Below are 21,221 nucleotides of genomic sequence, written 5' to 3' on the forward strand. Positions count from 1 at the left end.
GTGCAGTAGTTTGGACGTAATCCTGCTAACAGGCAAAGAGACAAATAAACATCGATTTATTACATCCTTGGCGGACGTACACTCAACAAAAATATAAACGCAACACTTTTGGTTTTGCTTCCATTTTGTATGAGATGAACTCAAAGATCTAAAACTTTTTCCACATACACAATATCACCATTTCCCTCAAATATTGTTCACAAACCAGTCTAAATCTGTGATAGTGAGCACTTCTCCTTTGCTGAGATAATCCATCCCACCTCACAGGTGTGCCATACCAAGATGCTGATTAGACACCATGATTAGTGCACAGGTGTGCCTTAGACTGCCCACAATAAAAGGCCACTCTGAAAGGTGCAGTTTTATCACACAGCACAATGCCACAGATGGCGCAAGATTTGAGGGAGCGTGCAATTGGCATGCTGACAGCAGGAATGTCAACCAGAGCTGTTGCTCGTGTATTGAATGTTCATTTCTCTACCATAAGCTGTCTCCAAAGGCGTTTCAGAGAATTTTGCAGTACATCCAACCAGCCTCACAACCGCAGACCACGTGTAACCACACCAGCCCAGGGAACTTCCACATCCAGCATGTTCACCTCCAAGATCATCTGAGTCCAGCCACTTGGACAGCTGCTGAAACAATCGGTTTGCATAACCAAAGAATTTCTGCACAAACTGTCAGAAACCGTCTCAGGGAAACTCATCTGCATGCTCGTCGTCCTCATCGGGGTCTCGACCTGACTCCAGTTCGTCGTCGTAACCGACTTGAGTGGGCAAATGCTCACATTCGCTGGCGTTTGGCACGTTGGAGAGGTGTTCTCTTCACGGATGAATCCCAGTTCACACTGTCCAGGGCAGATGGCAGACAGCGTGTGTGGCGTTGTGTGGGTGAGCGGTTTTCTGATGTCAATGTTGTGGATCGAGTGGCCCATGGTGGCGGTGGGGTTATGGTATGGGCAGGCGTCTGTTATGGATGAAGAACACAGGTGCATTTTATTGATGGCATTTTGAATGCACAGAGATACCGTGATGAGATCCTGAGGCCCATTGTTGTGCCATACATCCAAGAACATCACCTCATGTTGCAGCAGGATAATGCACGGCCCCATGTTGCAAGGATCTGTACACAATTCTTGGAAGCTGAAAATATCCCAGTTCTTGCATGGCCGGCATACTCACCGGACATGTCACCCATTGAGCATGTTTGGGATGCTCTGGACTGGAGTATACGACAGCTTGTACCAGTTCCTGCCAATATCCAGCAACTTCGCACAGCCATTGAAGAGGAGTGGACCAACATTCCACAGGCCACAAATGACAACCTGATCAACTCCATGCAAAGGAGATGTGTTGCACTGCATGAGGCAAATGGTGGTCACACCAGATACTGACTGGTATCCCCCCCCAATAAAACAAAACTGCACCTTTCAGAGTGGCCTTTTATTGTGGACAGTCTAAGGCACACCTGTGCACTAATCATGGTGTCTAATCAGCATCTTGATATGGCACACCTGTGAGGTGGGATGGATTATCTCAGCAAAGGAGAAGTGCTCACTATCACAGATTTAGACTGGTTTGTGAACAATATTTGAGGGAAATGGTGATATTGTGTATGTGGAAAAAGTTTTAGATCTTTGAGTTCATCTCATACAAAATGGGAGCAAAACCAAAAGTGTTGCGTTTATATTTTTGTTGAGTATATTAATAATAGTAATAATAATAATAATAATAAAAAAATCTATCAATATAAGTGTCCTCATTGAAGTGCATATTTAAGGATCAAATCCTAAAATCTATTCAGGCCATTGTTTATACAACATGTTCCTGTGCCAAGTGCAAAGGTCACAGACAAACTCCTGAAGTATAAATACAGGTGTTACGTCACTGTGATTATGCTCAAGCGAACATCATCAACAGTGCACTCTCTGCACCAGTTTGTTTCATTACACAATGATCCCAAGAGGAGTAATTAGCCAAAAAACACAAAAAGCTCCCCTGACCACTGGAAACCAACTGAATTATTAACAGCAAAATGACACCATGAGCAATGTTCATTCTTCCATCATTATGCTCACACCTCAAAGCTTCTGCAAACACAGCATCATTTATACCAGAGGGGTAAAGTTAATTGACAAGTACGTGCAATAAGATCCCAGAGCGCAGCTGGAGAACTGCACTCAAGGGTTTATAAAGAGAAGGCAACCAAGCTCCAAATCTGACAGCTGGTCCACACTGGAAATTAAAACTGAACCAAAGTAAGCGTGAGCAAACTAGGCCACATGTGGATTTGCTGAGGCCGAATAGTTGCAAAGTTAAATGTTGGTGACTGAGGAGATCAAAGCAACAAAGCTTCATCTAACCCCTCAGTCCAAGACAGCCAACTGTAATGGGTCCACTTAGTCACAGATACACAGTCACAGAGTGCAGCAGAGTGAGGAGCTGCGCTTACCGACTCACACTCCCTCAGCTTCTTCTGGGCGCTGTCAAAGTCAAAGTTCACATAGAGACACTCCACAAACTCCGTGATTGGATCTTTGTATGTGTACGACTCCTGCAGGAGTGAGAGTTACCATGAGTGAAGGCATGACTAAATCCTGGGGAAAAAAAAAAAAAAAAAAAAACAGAACGCAGAAACAGTTTGGGCTTTTTAATTTGACAGGATGACCAGAAAGGCTTAGCTTAGCTTGGTCGAGTCATTATTGATCAGAATTATGTTCACACATTGTGCTGTGGAACCAGGCCACCATTTAATAACATCAGATTGCCAGAAAAACAAGACGCAAACTTTATGGCACTGACTGGTAACGCGGGACGATTATTATTCAGCTCACAGTGACTGTCCTTACCTGCTGAATGACTTTCACCAAGTCCTTGAGCACTTGCCTGCGCTTGCGTACGTCCTTGTTGGTGATGACTGCAGTTGTAAGGTATCTCAGGATGTGGGGGCACATTGTCTGGATTGCATTCAGGTACCTGAAAAAAACAACACACTTTAGTTGCTGTCACAACAGATCTGGACTTCATTGGTTCCCCTACTACTACTACTAAAAAAAAAAAAAGAAAAAAAAAAACCCCAACTAAACAAAGACAGGGTATTTTCCACATACAGGATACACAAAGAGACAGTCATTTTAAACAAACGCCATCTTGCGTCTGCAACAGTTGGAAATGCATGTGAAATTAATTCATGCTCAAAACATAATTTTAATTCTTAAATCTTCCCATGAAGGCTGTGGATTTAATCAGTGAAAAGTCAGCGGCTCCTTCAGACATGCCCTTGAAGAAGCCAATAAATTCAATTTATGCTCTAGATGAAAGCACCATATGTCAAAAAGGTGTCAAGTAAAAATAGAAAGTCCAGCATCCAAGTGACTCACTGAGGCTGATAGAGGAAGAGCTCGATGATGTTGTCCCTGCCTTTGGGATGATTGAAGAAGACAAAGAGGGACCAGTGGATGAGCCAAGTCCTCTGCTGGAGTGACTGGAGGGGAGAACTCACCGACTGAAAATAGACGGGACGCACTTTGAAATCTCTGAGTTTATTCAGAATTTAATTAATTAGCCTCACTGTACAGTGATTACCTGCTCATAAGGGTGTAACGATACATGCATTTGTATTGAACCATTTCTGTATGGGACGTTCGGTTTGGTACAGGGCTGTGCACGGGTGAGTTTGCATTGTTTACATTCAGTGTTGCCAACTTAGCGACTTACTCGCTAAATCTGCCGACTTTCCAAACCCTCTTGATGACTTATATTCTCAAAAGTGACTAGTAACAAATCTAGCTACTTCCTGGCATTAGCAGAGGCTTTTCTGATGTTTGGCAACTGAGTGAAAGTCTCTGTTGTCACCGAGTGGCAGCAGGTCTCCCGCTCCTCCTCTGCAGCAGCCTGTAAAGCGCTGAGCGGAGGGATATCTACAATCCTCCTCACTCGGACTCGCTCAGCCTACTGACCTCGTTTGCTGCGCTGTGATTAAATAGTGCCCAGACTTTGAGAAGCCCTGGCCTTGAGAAGTTATTTTATTTTAGTAAGTGCTGGCCAATTTTAATGGCAAAATAAACAAACAAACCAAGAATCAAGTTTATTTGTGGTTGTAAATATTTTTAAGGGGGTTTTATTCAGTTTTTTGTTTGCCTCTCCCACAATGTTTTTGTTTACAAGACTTCATTTAAAAAAAGATATCTTAAACATTAAATGAACAGTTAATAGAAAGAGATAGAAAATAAAATAAAATGTACAAAAGTAAAGGGATTCTTTAATATTCTCTTTAAAAAAATTCATTATAGAGTGTGACAGTTTTGGACAAGTTAATTTTTCTGGCAAAAAATATGAAGGTTGAATAAAATTGAACAGGGCTTCATGTTGGAACCATACCTGTGGAAAGGTTTTGTTAAAAGCTGTTTACTAGAAATTTATTTTTATAATATTTCATACATTTGTTGTTTATTTGAGAACATTTTATTTAACATTACCAGGCAACACTTTGCAATTATTTTATTTTCCTGTTTGTATAATGTTACAATAAATTGTTGGTTTAAACAAGCAAATTAAGGTTTTGCATTTTGTTCCCATACTGTACCAAAAATGAACCGAACCATGACCTCAAAACCGAGGTACGTACCCAACCGTGATTTTTGTGTATCGTTACACCCCTACTTGCTCACATTTGTTTTTTAACAACAAAGTGTTCATTTGTGCTGTTCCTCCATCTTACAACTTCCAGATTTAAAATCAGAAACTCAATTTTGATGATGTTTGTTAAAAATAATCTAATATGCACAACATTCAAACTTTGCTTCCATCAGCATTATTCTCACGTTGTTATCAATCGTCTCCCTCAGTCGAGTCAGATCCTCCATGGCTGCCTCCCAGTTCTGCATCAGGATCTCAGATGCCAGTTTTCCCCACAGAGAGCTCAAAGCATTCCTGTCTGTCGAGGGAACCTGAATAGAGGCAGAAACATTCAGAATGATCAAAGCTTTAAAAATAAAAACGGTACATCGCAGCTTATTTATTTTATATTAACTCTTACCAGCACGCGAAAGAAGTAGAGGTACTCTGCAGCTCCTGAGTAGTTACCACACTCATACTGGAATTTGGCGTATCTGTACAGCGTGTCCAGGTACTCTTGACGAAACTAAGAAATATGACACATCGCACAGAAAAGCTTAAGGAGCGCTGCAGCAGCCAGTTATTCACAGGCAGGTTTTACAAGATGGAAAGACCTGCAGGTCTCAGCTTTTCAAACTGCTCGTACTTTTTTTAAATCTCAAAAGAGCCAATAAGAATCAGCTGGGAAGTGTGCTGTGTTGGTGTTCTTTTTCAGGCTGGCACATAGGAAAAATATGTTTCTTTAACAACTACTCATCTTTAATAAAGGCTTAAGTCCGGGCCATATCCAATTACTGATTTCAGTGATTACTTCAATAGTTTTGTGATGGTTAAGCCTCAGACAAATTATAGCTAACAACTAAAGAAACAGACTTGAGTTCAAAAAAGATAATCGTTTAATTTCCCACAACGGCATCTTACATTTTGATGAAAAAGCTGAATTTTCAGTGTTACAGCAAATAACAAAAAGGAACAAATCCTCCCATTAGACAATTTGCAACAATTCAAAGTTCCTGCAAGCAGGATTTGGACTGCTAAAGGGCCTGTCAGACTGCACGCACAGCGCACAGCAGTTTCCACCTCCACTCACTGTCCCCGATCCCCCCTCCCTCTCAAACAGTGACCGTGCACCTGGATGCACAGACTGCACATAGGGTGCAGAGATTCCTACGACACTATCTGGCTTTCCTGAGGCTCAACAAGTCTGAAAGCCACGTTGTCAAAACTTGTGTTCGGTTCTGAAAAATAAATAAATGAACAAAAAGTGAAGCACTCAGCTTGTGAGTAATCACCAAAAAGAGTGACAAAGATCACCCTGCTGGGAGGAGCTTCCTTTAGAGACCACCCGTCAGCGAGGCCTGGCGGAGCCGAAGCAGGAACCTGACAATCTTCACCTTTTGGAGCTAAACAGACCCAGTTTGAGCAACGGAGCTTCTGCAAATTTGTCTAAAGTGCATGAGTGTGGCAATCTGAAAACAAAAGTTGACATTCATGCACTTCTGAACACTTTTGGCTAATGCAAGCTTAGCTATTAGTAGCAGGCTTGTGTATATGCTGGTTCAATCACTCAGCTGAGCTCACTGAATGCCTTATGTTTGTGAAGTCTTCCATCTATTTTTCCCAAATAAACCTATGCAGTAGTTTTTTGTTGTTTTTAAATTGTTACTGCTCTGGGGCAGCACAGTGGCTTAGTGGTTAGCACTGTTGCCTCACAGCAAGAAGGTCATGGGATTGATTCACACCTGTGGTCTTTCTGTGTGGACTTTGCATGTTCTCCCCGTGTCTGTGTGGGTTCCCTCCAGGTGCTCCGGCTTCCTCCCACATCAGAATACATGCAGGTTAGGTGGATTGGAAACTTTAAAATTGATCGTAGGCATTACTCTTTTTTTCCCTTATAATTCTTGTCTCATCATACAACAAGGAGGAATGTTTTGAGGCAAGATGGGACCATAAATCACTGCCTATCACAGACCAGGACAGTGCTTGGGAATGCCTTTGGAATGCTGTTTAAGAGATTGGAGTCAATCTTGCAAATCAAGATGCACTTTAAAATGTCCATGTGATGGAGCTGAACACCAAAACCTTCAGTCCTGACCAAAGAAGAGAACATCTCTGCTCTTCAAAATGTGAGGAAAGTGGCTCCAAAAACTCCGCCAAGAGGTTGAAGGTGCAGAGGAGACCTTCATTTGGTAAAATGTCCTGAGAATCCAGCTCACCTGTCGTCTCTACAAACTCACACCAGCTGCTGCTCTTCAAAATAAAACAAACTCTCTTTAAAGAGCAACTACTTTTTACCCGACACCAAAATATGGCCATTGGGAATTGCGAAGGCATTGTGCCCGTCCGTCTGTGCTCAGCGTAAGTCCAGTCCTATTACTGTCAGGGTCTTCAAATTCACTGGGAACATTCTTGGAACACAGACCTTGGACACGTTGAAAGATGGCTAACCTTGACCTATTTTAAGAGGTCAAGAAGTCACAGTTTCCTATTTTTAATGCTCCTATGGCCAAGGGTATTTTAGCATTGCATTATAGTTGTTACTTGAAGAGTTGTTTCCTTTTATACAGTGCCCCCCCCCCCCCCCCCCCCCAAAACGTGCCACAAAATCATGACTATTTCTGCAACGGCTAATCTGAAGTCTGTATTTTTTTTTTCCAGACATCAAGTTATATGTGAGGAATTTCTTTTGATGGTAGCTGAGACTGATCCGATGAGGATACCGCTTACAATTAAGCAAAAAGGGAAATTGGTGGAATTCTACAAAATCGATTGTGCAAACCCAATGACATCATCAATGTCATTTTGCAGTTAAAAAAGCTCCAAACTGAAAGACGATATGAAGGATTGTAAAGATGTTTCAAACTGACAGAACTGTTCACAGTATTAAAAGGAGAACTGGCCAAACCAGCGGAACGGTGCACATATTGAGCACATCTTGTGAGTGTCAAAACTTACAAACTGAGGTGACATTAGAAATGAACACCAGAGATCAAATTCCCTGAGATATGCTTCAAGATAACGTAAGAGATACCAGTATTCAAAAGTGTAGACTTTCTATGGCATTATTTTTGTGGCACTTTTTTGGAAAATCCTGTATTTTAACATCAAATGAAAGAATCATTAAACATGCCCATGAAGTCAAAGTTCAGTAAGACACTTGCCCAGGTAGAAGAAGCCCTGCCCCTATTGTGCATAATTTCAAAGCATTCACAATCACTAGAATAGTCAAATACATATTTTAGTAATTACTCTGTAGTGATTAAAACATTATAAGTTAAATCTAAATTTAACTTTAATTTCTAAATTAAAGTTAAATTTAACAAGAGCCATCAGGAGATGACATATCCTTCCAGCCCCCACAAACCAGTAATACAAAGTGTCGGGTGATCGCCCAAGTACACGCTTATGCTAAATATGAATGAAATCATTATAGAATTTTTTTTTCATTTATAACCACCGTTGAAAAATGTCAGCTACCTATTTTATAAAAAAAAGAAAGAAATTGGAAGGATTTTCTTGAGGAAACTGCTGTGTATAAATTAGCAGTTCTGATATTCCTCCGACATGTTTCTGCATGTTTTGAGCTGATGTCTTGTTTCTTTTGGATGCATGAAGATACATCAGAGCGCAGCGGTGAAAGTTGAATTGGGTTCAACTTTGACTGCACAGAGTTTGACATCAAGCGCACTGTACACTGACAGTGGAACATCGCACAGCCACGGTTTTTGATGTGCCACATGTCATTTAGCTAACCTTATAAGATTAAAAGCAGTGGAGACTGTGCTTTTTTTTTGTTCTATAACTGGAACAACAGCAAAACTTACGTTGTGCTTCTCGGACAGATAGTCGAACAGCATCCTCCCATCCCTAATGGACAAAAATATTGATTTAAAGTAACCACAAGCCTTTAACAGTCTAGACATTTTCTCATAAGTCAATGATACTTCCATCAACAAAATCCAGAAAGAGCACAGCATGTGAGAAAGATGTAACTGTGACCTTGTGGACTGCATTTGCCGCGTGGTCTCCGGGTCTTCAAACATTTTCACTATTGGCTCCGTCTCAGATTGGAGCTGCTTCAGTTGTGCCACCACAGTGCTTCTCTTCTCCCTCAAAGCTGAAACAAGACATTTCAAAGTGTCATTGACTAAGGAATGCTCCTGGAACGTGAGCGCTACACCAGACTCAAGTTCAAAGCATTTTCAGAATAACGTACATTATGCGTCTTAGTGCAGCGCTTAAGAAAAAAAAAAATCCTTGGTGATGCAAGCACCACATTTGACACAAATATACCTTAGACATGCCCCTTTTGAAAAGGCAGGGCGTCCACTTAAATTTTCAATAGGCCAGGTCAAGTGAAGAATTACACAGGGGTCAAAATTAAAAGATGCTCCAATCATATTAAAACTATACCATCATTATTTGTCTGAACACAGAGATTCAAAAAAGGTATAAATAGCATAAAATAGTTGCCGTTTAAAGAGCCTTTGTTTTATTTAGAAGTTTAGCAGTAGGTGTGACTTCGCAGAGATGGCAGGTGAGCTGGACCCTCAGGACATTTAACCAGATGAAGGTCTCCTCCGCAGCTTTGACCTGTTGGTGGAGTTTTTCGAGATACTTTCCTCACATTTTGAAGCACAGAGCTGCTCCCTTCTTCCATCTGGATTTCAGGTTTTGGTATATATAGACTGACAAAGAAGGCCCTTTATTATACAAATAATGAATGTTTATGAGATCAATGGTACGAGTATTTAATTCGGTGAAAGCTGGAACATACCATTCAACGAGGCTTCCAGCTTTCACCGAATTAAATATTCATTCCATTGAAAGAATGTAAAAACATTCATTATTTGTTTTATATAACAGCTAAAATTGATCCTTGTCATTTGACATTTTATTAAAATATAGACAACAGAAAAGGGACTTACATTTTGGTGTTCCACTGCTGCTAAAGTTCAAATTGTGACATGTAGTCCAGTGATGCTGTGCACTGACTTCAGACTTCCATAAAAAAACAAAACAACAAACCAAAAAAAAAAAAAAGACTGTGTAGTTCCTCAGTCCAGCCAAAAATCACGCCAGCTTTTCATGTGAACAGCTCTTCATGCATCTAGACAGCTTACAGCGGAATGGATTTTGTGTGTGTGTGTTACAAGAATTAGCAGTGTCAGTTAGCTCAATCAAATCATCGTGTCGTCGTCCCATGTGCGCACACACACACGCAACCGGGTCGGCGCTTGTACTACCAAGAAAAGACTGTGTACATGCTCAATGCAGCGAAAAAAACAAACAAAAAAAAAAAAACAAACAAATCACATCAGAAATTAATCCAGCTTTTCATTCCAACTTCCTGCCAATTTCTTTTGTGTGTGTGTGTGCGTGCTCTCGCATGTGTGGACGCGCATGCATGCGTGAGGAAGCAGCCTCCGAACCCCCGGCTTTTTAAGGTGATTTTTTTCCCATCCCATTATGCTGGGAACCCTGCTCGGGAACCCTGCTCTGTAACCCTCCTCTCTCAGCATCCATTTATATGCTGCACTAGTAGCCAGAACCAAGATATTCTGAATTATTAGCATTATGTGGTTACATCAGTGACAAGGACACCTGAATAAAGAAGAATACAATCATACTCCAATGGCTTAGAACTCATTCAACTGCTTGAATAATTAAAACAGAGTTTATTCTTCAAAATTTATTTGAAAGACAATTACATTAATTTTTGGGGCATTTTCTTGCCTTTAACTTTAGAGAACATATGACAGAGCCAAGAAAGAGAAATACAGCAAAACTCTTCAAGGCCAGGACTCCAACATGAGGATGATGCAAACAGCATCCTGTGGTAACCACATTTTACAGATAACAACTGGAGGAAATCTTGCGTGATGAAATACCTACACTGACAAACTGGTCAACATATGCACTGAAGAGCCCAACAGATCTGTTTACACAGTAAGTGGCAAATATGCAAGCCAAAAAACAAAACAAAACAAAAAACAAAACAAAAAGCCCTTGTAGGAAGCAGGTCAGAAAGATTTTTCTTCATACACAACTTCACGTGGTCCCATGGTGTTAAGTCCCTTGACGATTCGGCACGCGTACACCAAAGTATTACAAATATGTCAATATATAAGTCTGGCTCATACATTCTGCATATGTGGGCCATAGGTTGTAGGTAAGGTACCCTACTGTTGACACGTTACTCATAAGTCACAACATGTCAAAATAATGTCTAGTGTACCCAAAACGTATGAGTAACTTGCTTTGAACCTACGTGTAACTCATCTCAAATGTATACTGACATATGTAGACGTATCTGAGGTGTTCCTGATGATCACAGAATGTGTCAGCTACTGTATAATAGCGTATTGTGCATTTCCACAACAGGTACCAAAATAACCAACCCGTACTATTTTTTCGGCACCCTTCAGCTGGGGTCCCAAAATTATGGTCCGTTTACAAAAGAGAGGCCCTAACCTGCTGCTCTGCTCTGACTGACTCAACAACTGAAAGCTGCACTCATGTGAACAGTTTATACGGTTTCAAATATTAAAACTATTCTCTCTCTCTCTCTCTCACACACACACACACACACACACACAAAATATAAAGTCTTAATCTTTCCTGTCCACACCACTTGGATTCATCATCACAGCCTGACAAAAACTTACATAAAGCATCCTGATTTTAGTAAACGACATCTGAAAATACTTTAGTTCCTTGTCATGGCTGAAGAAACAGCGTTTTTAAAGGAGTCCCCCTGTGTTTGTCCGCTCCAGGTATGCTCCTCAGCCTGAACCAGAGAACACAGACAACACGAAAATTTACTTATTTTAAAAATTGAAAGAATCACAGCGCCTCATTTATTGACATCAGCATTTATCACAGACATCAGTCGATTCTTCAGCATTCTGAATGTGATTAAGATAAATCCCATGATCCACAAAGACAAAAATTAAATTTAATTAAATTTAAAAAAAGGTAAATTACTCTGGCCTCCATCTGGAGGGGCAGCCACACGACAGCGTGCACGTGCTTGATGACATGCATGTCAACATCTACAAGATCCACCTACTAAACAAAAGGGTACTGCTGGTGGTGGAAACACAAACCAAGCCAGACTTGACCGTTCCGACCTGGACCCGCTCGGTGGAAACAGGGCCTGTCAGCATATGCTGGCTAAATTGTCATGGTGTGACAGCTGCATAACTTATTTGACATAGCCAACGTATTCACCAAATTTTTTTCTAAGTTGGCATACGCTGGCTAAATTGTCAAGATGTGACAGGCCCATAACCTCAAGGTACTACACACAAGTAAGTGCTAGACCTTACCAACCATAAAGAGCAAGCACTAGTGGTGTAAAGACTCATAGTAAATCTGGGATCCATACAGACTGCCACCCCATTTATGCATGTGCTCTGTAGACTAACTGCAAAAGTTACATACCTAATAGTGTCAAATACAGATTTCTCATCATGGTGACTTGTTTTTTAGAGTAATAACTGTGCCATAAAGTAACTAATGAATAAAAACCATGTGACACCATTGCAGCAGTGTCAAATGAGTCATGTGTTCAGAGCATCCAGGGTTGAAAAAAGATTGATTCTAACTGCTCTGGTGAGAGGTACGGATCATGTACCCATAGTTAGAATGTATTTTAGGGTACTGCATATGGGTGAAAACTGTGGGGTAAACACAGAATGTTAAAAGTACATTCTTAGCATGTCCAGTTCTGGATTTACCACACTGTCGGTTGTACAGCAGATGGATAAGGAGCTGGCCTCACAATAAGTAGAGTCAAAAACTGTAATTTGAATCCTGCTCATGTGACCCGTCTGTGTCCTTGGACAAGACACATCATCTGCATCGTCTCAGTCTGACCCGCTGTAAAACGGGCACTGACCTTGCCTAGGGAAGTACTTGTGAGGAATCATTGTAAAGCACTTTGAGCATCTGCTTGATTGAAATGCAGTCAATCACACTTTGCAAGATGATATGTGCGACAAATAAAAAAGATTATTAACAGAGCAAGAGAGGCTAAGAATTCCTTTATTATGTGGCTATTATATACTGTATAAACATGCAAACTTACGATATCACACGAATATGAAAGCTGCTGACAGTGTTGGGCTTGTAGTCAGATCTGTTCTTTATCTCCATAAAGAACAGATGCTTTGGTCGTTAGATGTAAGCTTTCGATCTGTTTTTTCAATGCCGTTTAGATATTTATGGAGTACGTTCATGTCCGAGTTGGTTTTTCTAATCGTGTTTTTAGCTTTCTGGTTCGTAACGAATCTGACACATGATCCGGACTGATGGTAACGGTCTGATATTTTCCCATATCAGACCACAAATCGGCCAATCAGAGCATGCGTAGACAGAATGAGAGGTGAATTTACAGTAGTTTTGAATGGCTTCTTATAACTTTCACCCAAATGCACCGAAGCCTGCCAGAGTCCTGTGTTTAGTCAGACCTTTTAATCACGCACGGGTCACCATGGTGATGACAGTAAGAAGAACAAGTTATCAATGAGAAAGCAAGCTCTGAACACCGGTGTCACCGACCAAACATTCCCTGCTAAAAATTGGTCCGCCCTGCCTTCACTGCGCATGCATCATTTCAGACCACAGCAGCACATCTGAGACTGACTCTATTCACCCAAAGCAATCAAAAGGAATAATGTGATTATTAACCATCAGATGATAGATGATCACATGATGATAATTATCAAAGCTAATGTTTTTGCTAGCGGATTAGCATTTCAGATAAGTTTTAAAACCACCATCGGACCAATTATCTTCCAATAAATTTAGTTCTGATAACATTTTTTTTGCTGGTAAAGTGAGCAAAGTTTAATGGTCAAAAACGTTTGTAAAACCTAAAATCAAACATTTTAGTCTGTCTGTTGTGTGTTTATTTATGGAAGACTGGCTGTTGCTTGCTGACGTCATCATTAAGCGCAAAACATGATTGGGGTTAAAAGCGTGTGAAAAAAGCAGCAGCTTTTTAGTTCGTAAATGATGGTGTATCTAATACTGAGATACTGTGACTTATATTGTGTTTTACGGCTTCTGAAAGATGATGACAGTGTTTGGGGTTTTTTAATTCATTCATTTTTTGGGCATTTTTGTGTGTTTGTGATCCTTGAATTTACTCAGCAGCCCCTGTGGTGCTTAAAGTGAAACTGGTTTATCAGAAGCCAACAGTGTAATCTGATGTGACGACGTCCGAATCGATACTAAAAGTTATGGGATATCTGTAATAAAGATTATTTTTTTGCAGTTTATCGGTTTATTGTCATAAAAGATAACTTTTCAATGATCTGATTAATGGCCATCGAAGCTGACTTTTTGGTTAGCTGTGCCCACCACTAGTCGCTACTGAAGTGACAAAATGACGTAGATGCAGCAGCAGTACATCAGACTCAGACGTGCTGCTGTGGCACTCTGACTGGTCCTCCGTCTTTTATTATGAAATAATGCTGAATTTATGTGGAAATGACTGTTGTACAACAGCTTCAGATATCTGTCGCTGAGATAGATGATGACTGGAGTGCAGTTTGAAGCAGAAACGAGGTGATAATCGGTGAACTGCAGCTGACGCTCCCAAATGACGTGCAGCGAAGGCAGGGCAGACCGTTCAGTCGGAGACACCGGCACTTAGATGTAAAAATGGCATCCACAGGTAGATGCTCACCCCGGAAAGGTAAGGTAAGTACTTCATATAGTGTTGGGACTTCTGGCTCCTTGAAAAGACCCACACCTCGTTCATCCACTTACTTCTTTGACCCAAAAGAATGGGCTCATTTTTCACTTTTTTTCCCCTCCTTTTTTTCCTGTTTGACAGAGGGCAAAGCTGAGCTACTTCCATGTGCATGCAGGCACACAGGGAAGAGGCTGTTTACACATTTGTGGGATCCATCAAAGATTAAAGCTACTCAGCCTGTACAGAGGGGGATTTTTTTTTTTTGCCTCTGTAGACTTACAAACCACACTCTGCTTCAGTGAAGCAACTCTTTGGATGGATTGGGGGGACAAAGTGGCTATTCGCACGTAGCTGTATTAATCATTCCAAATTCTATTCATACGTAGCGCAGCCGTGTTATGGGTAGGATTAGTGGCTGTGGTTAACTCTATGTATAAACAGCAAATATACAAGTATGGTGGCAGCACAGTGGTTTGCACTGGAGCCTCACAGCAAGTTCGTGTGATTGCTTTCTGCCCTTTATGTGTGCAGTTTGCATGTTCTCCCCATGTCTGCGTGGGTTTCCTCCAGGCACTCCGGTTTCCTCCCACAATAAAAACATGCTTATTTAGGGTCTTCTCCTTTCTCTGCCCCTGAAAGGCAGAGTCTCTACATCTGGAGCTGGTCCCTGGGTGCCGTACTGTGGCTGCCCACTGCTCCTGCAGAGGACAAATTTCATTGTATGTGTGTGAGACACACACACACACACACACACACACACACACACACACAACACACACACACACACACACACGACAATAAAGGCTCTTCTTCTTCCATATAGCCTCATTATCAAGTGACCCATATTGCCAAGAGATGCAATGTACGAAAAAATTTCCCCACACAAATATGGCTATGCACAGATAGCCACTGTCCACCCTCCCACAAAAAAAATAAATAAAATAAAATAAAATAAAAATAAAACACAAAATTGGTCAGTCCTGCTTGCTCAGATGCTTTCAGAGCAGCTGCTTGTGCCCACGTAAGGGGAGTAGATTGGCTTTAGGTGGACAGTGACATTAAGCACACTGATAAGACAAAAGACTCCCTTGGATAGGGATGGGTATTGATAAGATTTTATCGATACCATTATCGATTCCGCTTATCAAGACGATTCCTTATCGATACCCTGTGTACTACAAGTAGCCTTTATAGGTTTTCTATGTCAACAACATTTTATTGAGTCTTAAAGTAAATAAATATGAAATTGGTCGCTGGATCCTTGATCTCTGGACATAAATAGAAACAAAATCTGCAGTTTTGTCAAAAGCATTTCCTTTCAGACATTAATGGCATGATTGTCTCTCCATACATCTGAGCTGAACTCAGCTGGCTGCTGAAGTCTGCAGGTCTGCAGCCATACAGTCTTGGGCTGCTGCACGTTAGCGCAGGACATCTCATTTTGCGAGGAAAAACCATTTTGATCGACTGCAGTTTATTGTTTGTATTACGTTTGGAAAGGGGTATCATTTGATTTAAAGGGCAATTCGCTTTGAAGTTATTAATTCCGACCGGACTCTAGACTCAGTAGAGCGCGGCACAGCGTTTGAAGCAATGGAACAGAGGACAATTCTCGTTTCTTTTTCGCAACAAGACAGGAGTCCCAGTTAGTCACTTTAATTCACACAAAAGTGACTCACGATTGACATATTTTAATGGCTTTGACAGGGGATAAGAAGCAGAGTTGCCAGATCTGAAGAGCAGCGAATCAAAGAATCAACGAAGCAGCAGATTGAAGCACTGCTTCCTTGGTTCAAGGTTCAAAGCAAAGCCGCGCTGCAGGAACGGTTGATTGCAGACCTGCTGCAGGATCTGTAATCAACATAGAGAAATGATAATTTTCCCAACAAACACACTCAAAAACAACATCTGCTCTGAAGGACCAATAAGCGAATCATTAAGTAAAAAGGCTATTGATATCGGTGGATAGAAAATTTCTTAATGATACCCGAAAAGAACCCGGTTCTAGATACCCAAACCCTACCCTTAGAATCAAATTCCTTTCTTCATACAAAACAGCTATTGAAAAGAATCAGCTAGTTCATAGCAGACACTATTCTATATTACCATTTGTGATCTCACCACCATTGTATTCAGATGTGACACGTCAGGAACACAAACCATTTGACACGTAAATAAGCGAATGAATTTTCTTACAGTGTGGGATTTCCTTGTCCGGGTACAGATTTTGTACACGTCCATGGCGAATCCACCATGTTCGTGTCACTGAGGAGATCCAGCTTTCCCTGAAGAAGTTCTTTTTCATTGTAGATCTGTCCCAAAACACAACACACACACACACACACACACCACACAGTGAAACACTAATTCCAGCTCAGAATTCAAAATACATAAAATAATGTTGACATTAACTCAACAGAACAAAATGTGAGACCAAAACAGGTTACAAAAACCGCAACAAAAAAGTAGTTTGTTTCACAGTTACCCTAAAGTCAGTGCAGAACGAAAGAAATGATCAAGTATTTAACTGCTGCGATAAGCTAACGTTACTTAACGTGGCTGCTAGCTAGCTGGCTAAGCTACCAGAGGCGGTAATAATCGTTCAATCATCTTTCTCCTTTTAAAGTCCCCGAACAAACGGACTTACATATTTTAGATCACTCGATACAATAAACCCACTTTACCTCTTTAACAGAAAGAAACTCCAACAGAGGAAAAACTAAATGCCGGTCCAGAAAATGTGCTATCCTCATCGTCAGGTCGTACTTCGCCATCTTTCCAGGATTGAAAGAACTTTATTGACAAATCAAGCGCACAAAACATTAGATTGATGTTTTATGCGCTTGATGTCAATAAGTTCTTTCAATATTTTCAAAATAGCAACAGTGTGGCAAACCTTATGAAGAAGGTTGATAACATTTCTTTTTGGTGATGTCACATACTTTTTTTAATAATAGTTCAAAGATCATTTTAAACAGTTATCCACTGAGGCTTTTTAAAAGTAAATCCATGAATTTCTGAATATTCACATTGTTAAAAAAACATTAATCTTGCATGTTACATACAGGTGCTTGCCATATAATTGGAATACATGAAAAAAGTTGATTTATTTGAGTAATTTCCATTCAAAAGGGTGAAACTTGTATATTATATTCATTCATTTACACACAGACTGTATATTTCAAGTGTTTATTTCTTTTAATTTTGATGATTATAACTGACAGCTAATGAAACTCCCAAATTCTGTCTGTGTGTAATTAAATGAACACATCCATCTGGGGAGGGAGACCCCGAGCAAGACCAGGACTACGTGGAGAGATTATAGCTCCACACTGGCCTGGCAATGCTTCAGGATCCCCCAGTCAGAGGTGATTAATGTGGCCCGAGGAAAGGGAAGTACGGGCTACCCTACTGGAGCCCTTGCCCCCGCAACCTGATCCCAGTAAGCGGTTGAAGATGAGTAATGAGTAGAGTGTTTCATGTGATGTCACGAACCCCAGAAGGTGGCCATCTCGCCAGTACTTCACTAACCCTTCTGTTTACACTGCATAGGTGTCAACCTAACTCCAGAAAGAGCAAAGAGGGTGCAAGTTTCTTTGTAACCACCACCACCAGGGATTTTGGGCCCCTGAAAATGAATCTTATAAGGCGACGCCCCTATTATTTTGTTAGTATTATAATTGTATTAGGAACCCATCTGAGCTCCTGTCAGTCATCGGCCCCTAGAATCCTTCTCCTTATTCTCCCCCTTTTGGCCACCCCTGCCACCGAAGCCTGCACCCTCTTGCCCCTTTTCTGGAGTCAGGTTGACACCTATAATACCGGCATCTGTTTTTTAGTGTTCAAATGCTGTATAGTGAATTAGTGGCGGCAGCGTCAAGCAGAGATGGAAGTGACGTGGGAGACGGGAGTGAGGGGGAGATGGGTGATGGAGACGTGGAAGAAACAAACGGTTGGTACACGGTAACACAAAAATATAAAACAAAAGCAACAGCAGTCTATCTGATGCTGATTCACATTCTGACAATAACAGCAAAGTAAAATGAGGCAAAGAGGAGCTGAAGGTAAAACTGCAGTTTGTTTCTCCATCAACCCGCTGAAGCAAACTAAAGCTTTGCACGACAAAATAGGAACTGTGCACATCAAACCGCTTCAGCACGGGAGTTTAGTGGTCGCATATAGTGATTCCAAACAATGAGATAGTTTGAATTAAACTGACTGTTGTGGTGGGAAAGAAAGTGAAGTGTTGTGAGTGGGAATGAAGATACTTGGTGGAGAAGTTTCAACGGACATAACGAGTGAGGAAATTTTGAACATGTAACAGGAGCCAAGGCAGTGAAGCTCAAAGATTGATGTACACCAGAGAAGGAGTTAAGAAGGATCTTGTTACATTTTGAGGAGATGATATTGCCAACAAGAATCAAAGTCGGGTTCATGTGTTTTTTAGTTCGACCATATATTCCACCACCCCTCACGTGCTTTAAGTGTGAGAGATTTGGTCATGTGGCAACTGTGTGTCGTGGTAAGGCAAGGTGTGGTAAATGTTGGGGTGAGGACCATGAGTATGGCCAGTGTCCTGAAGGTGCAAAACTTAGATGCTGCAATGGTGGAGGAGAGCACAGTGCTGCTTATAAAAGGTGTGAGATGCACAAACAAGCAGCTGAGGTACAGAGAGTCTCTGAGGCTCTCACGAAAGCTTGTACAAAAAAATGGAACACTGAGGTTTCACCGCCTGCACAGAGTCGGAATCAGATATCTCAGAAATTAAAATGAGATAGTGGAGGCCTACACAAGACAAGTATTTCAGTGGATAATATTAATTCCTGACAGAAGTGACAAAACTTGTTCAGCCCAAATATTGAGCAGAAGAGAGGATTAAAATCATTATTAGGCAGCACAAAACACCTTGATTCAGGGGAAATAAAATTAGAGGAAATAAATGAGATTCTTACGGCAGGAAACAAGATACACGTCAGTGTCCATGTGGGGGATGATAATGGTTTTTACTATTTTACGGTGGAATTCCTGAAGCCTTTGTTCAAATGGGCAGGAGTTTAAGAAATTTAATGAAGACAGGAATGAGAAACCACAAGTTATCTGTGTACAAGAAACATGGCTTAGGCCACATTTAGATTTTGTTATTCGTGGTTATGTAGCTGTGCGTAGGGATCAGGAAAATGGTCCCAGTGGGGAGTAGCTACCTTTATCAACAGGGGTTGAGTTATAGGGTCATTCAAGTAAGCAGGGATGCTGAGGCAGTTCTAGTTGAGGCATGGATAGGTAATATAAACCTATGGATTGTGAACTTCTATAATCCCTGTGAAAGGTTAAATGTGTTTGAGAATATAATTGGTGATAAAACTCATGAGACAATTTGGTGTAATGTACACAGCACCCTCTGGGTAGTACTGACCATAATGCTTCAGATATCTGTCATCATTTCATTTCATTATTGAAGAAATGCTTGAGGAGAAAAGATTAATATGTCTGAATGATGGAAGGGGAACGAGGGTAGATGTGTCTAGTGGGTTTGACTCATCTGTTGACCTTAGTCTGATCTCTGCAGGCCTTGGAGGGATTTCTAAATGGAACAACCTTCAGGATACTACTACTGTATACATAGTGATCATTACCTTGTCATGAACTTGGACACAAAAAGCTGGACACAAATGCAAGACTCACACAGAGGTGTGGGATAAGAAAAAGGGTTTGCTTGGTAAACAGGCAGAGGTCGGTATACAAAAAGGGAGACAAGAATCAGCCCCGGTATCCAAATCATGAGGCGAAACTTGAGGTTGAAAAACACGGCAAAAACAAACAAGCAAGCACTATGGAAAGGCTGGTAGCGATGACACAAAGGTACAACAAACTGGCATAGACAAAGAGCAAAGAGGGAGCTTAAAAGAGCAGGTAATGGGGGAAAATTAGGAACACGTTTGAGAGAACAATCAAGAAAGAGGCGTGGCAACAGAAGAGAAAACACACGCCCAAATCTGAGACACAAGACAAGAAAGTGCATTAACCAGAACACAACACAATACAAAACCCAAACCTGATCACAAAGCAATACAAAAATCCAAACATGAACATAAAGCAAGACAAAATCCCCGGCTTAAACAAAGCCACACAAGACATCACGCCCCCTTCAATGCCGGCCCCCGACAGCTCAGGCATGTCAGGGGGCGAAGCGTGTAAGTCTTGAATGAGGTCAGGGTCCAAAACAAAATGAAATGGATCTAGAAATGCTCCTTTGGACCATACCCTTCCCAGTCAACCAAATACTGGAACCCCCGGCCCCAATGACAAGCAGACAGGACCAGCGTCGTCAAACTGGATGGACAGATGGGGTTCGGCCAGAGGAGAGAGCATGCTGGACTTCACTGCATTGATTTGACTGACATGGAATGTCAGGTGGACGCGCATGACCCTGGGGGGTTTATGCCTCACAATCATGTGAACAATCTTGGAGACATGAAAGGGTCCCAACAAACCTGGGAGCAAGCTTCCTGGAGTCCAGCTGTAGCAGCAGGTGTTTGGTGATAACCAGACCTTTTGGCCTGGAATGTAGGATGGAGCAGGAGTCTCCTTGGCCGAGGGAAGTCTTGGCAGCGAAATAAAGGGGGCCATCTTAGAGAATCTATCCATCATGGTCAGGCTGACCATGTTACCATGAGAGTTCGGGAGACCCGTGACAAAATCCACAACAATATGTGACCATGGCTGCTTAGGAACAGATGGTGATACCAACTGACCCTGTGGGTTACGGGTTGAGGACTTGAACATAGCACATACCTGCAAGCACTTACAAACTCCCTGACATTGTTGCCCATACATGGCCACCAAAACCATTGTTGGATAACAGTGTCTTACTGATACCTGGATGACAAGAAACTTTGTTA

The 21,221-nt window shown here is 41.4% G+C and overlaps 1 protein-coding gene across 1 annotated transcript in view; it reads right to left on the bottom strand.

Moving 5' to 3' along the window:
* The window catches only part of eif3eb (eukaryotic translation initiation factor 3, subunit E, b), a 30,909-nt gene extending 13,798 nt beyond the window's left edge, over positions 1–17,111 (bottom strand). The window contains 11 exon segments of the mRNA XM_034160339.1: positions 2,452–2,553; positions 2,849–2,975; positions 3,380–3,504; positions 4,823–4,948; positions 5,038–5,142; positions 8,441–8,483; positions 8,616–8,733; positions 16,519–16,551; positions 16,554–16,571; positions 16,574–16,634; positions 17,007–17,111. Coding sequence (XP_034016230.1) covers positions 2,452–2,553; positions 2,849–2,975; positions 3,380–3,504; positions 4,823–4,948; positions 5,038–5,142; positions 8,441–8,483; positions 8,616–8,733; positions 16,519–16,551; positions 16,554–16,571; positions 16,574–16,634; positions 17,007–17,096 — 948 coding nt within the window. The 5' untranslated portion in view covers positions 17,097–17,111.
* Between the last annotated feature and the right edge of the window lie 4,110 nt (positions 17,112–21,221).

This window comes from Thalassophryne amazonica, chromosome 20 (assembly GCF_902500255.1).
Source record: "Thalassophryne amazonica chromosome 20, fThaAma1.1, whole genome shotgun sequence".
Classification (NCBI taxonomy): Eukaryota; Metazoa; Chordata; class Actinopteri; order Batrachoidiformes; family Batrachoididae; genus Thalassophryne; species Thalassophryne amazonica.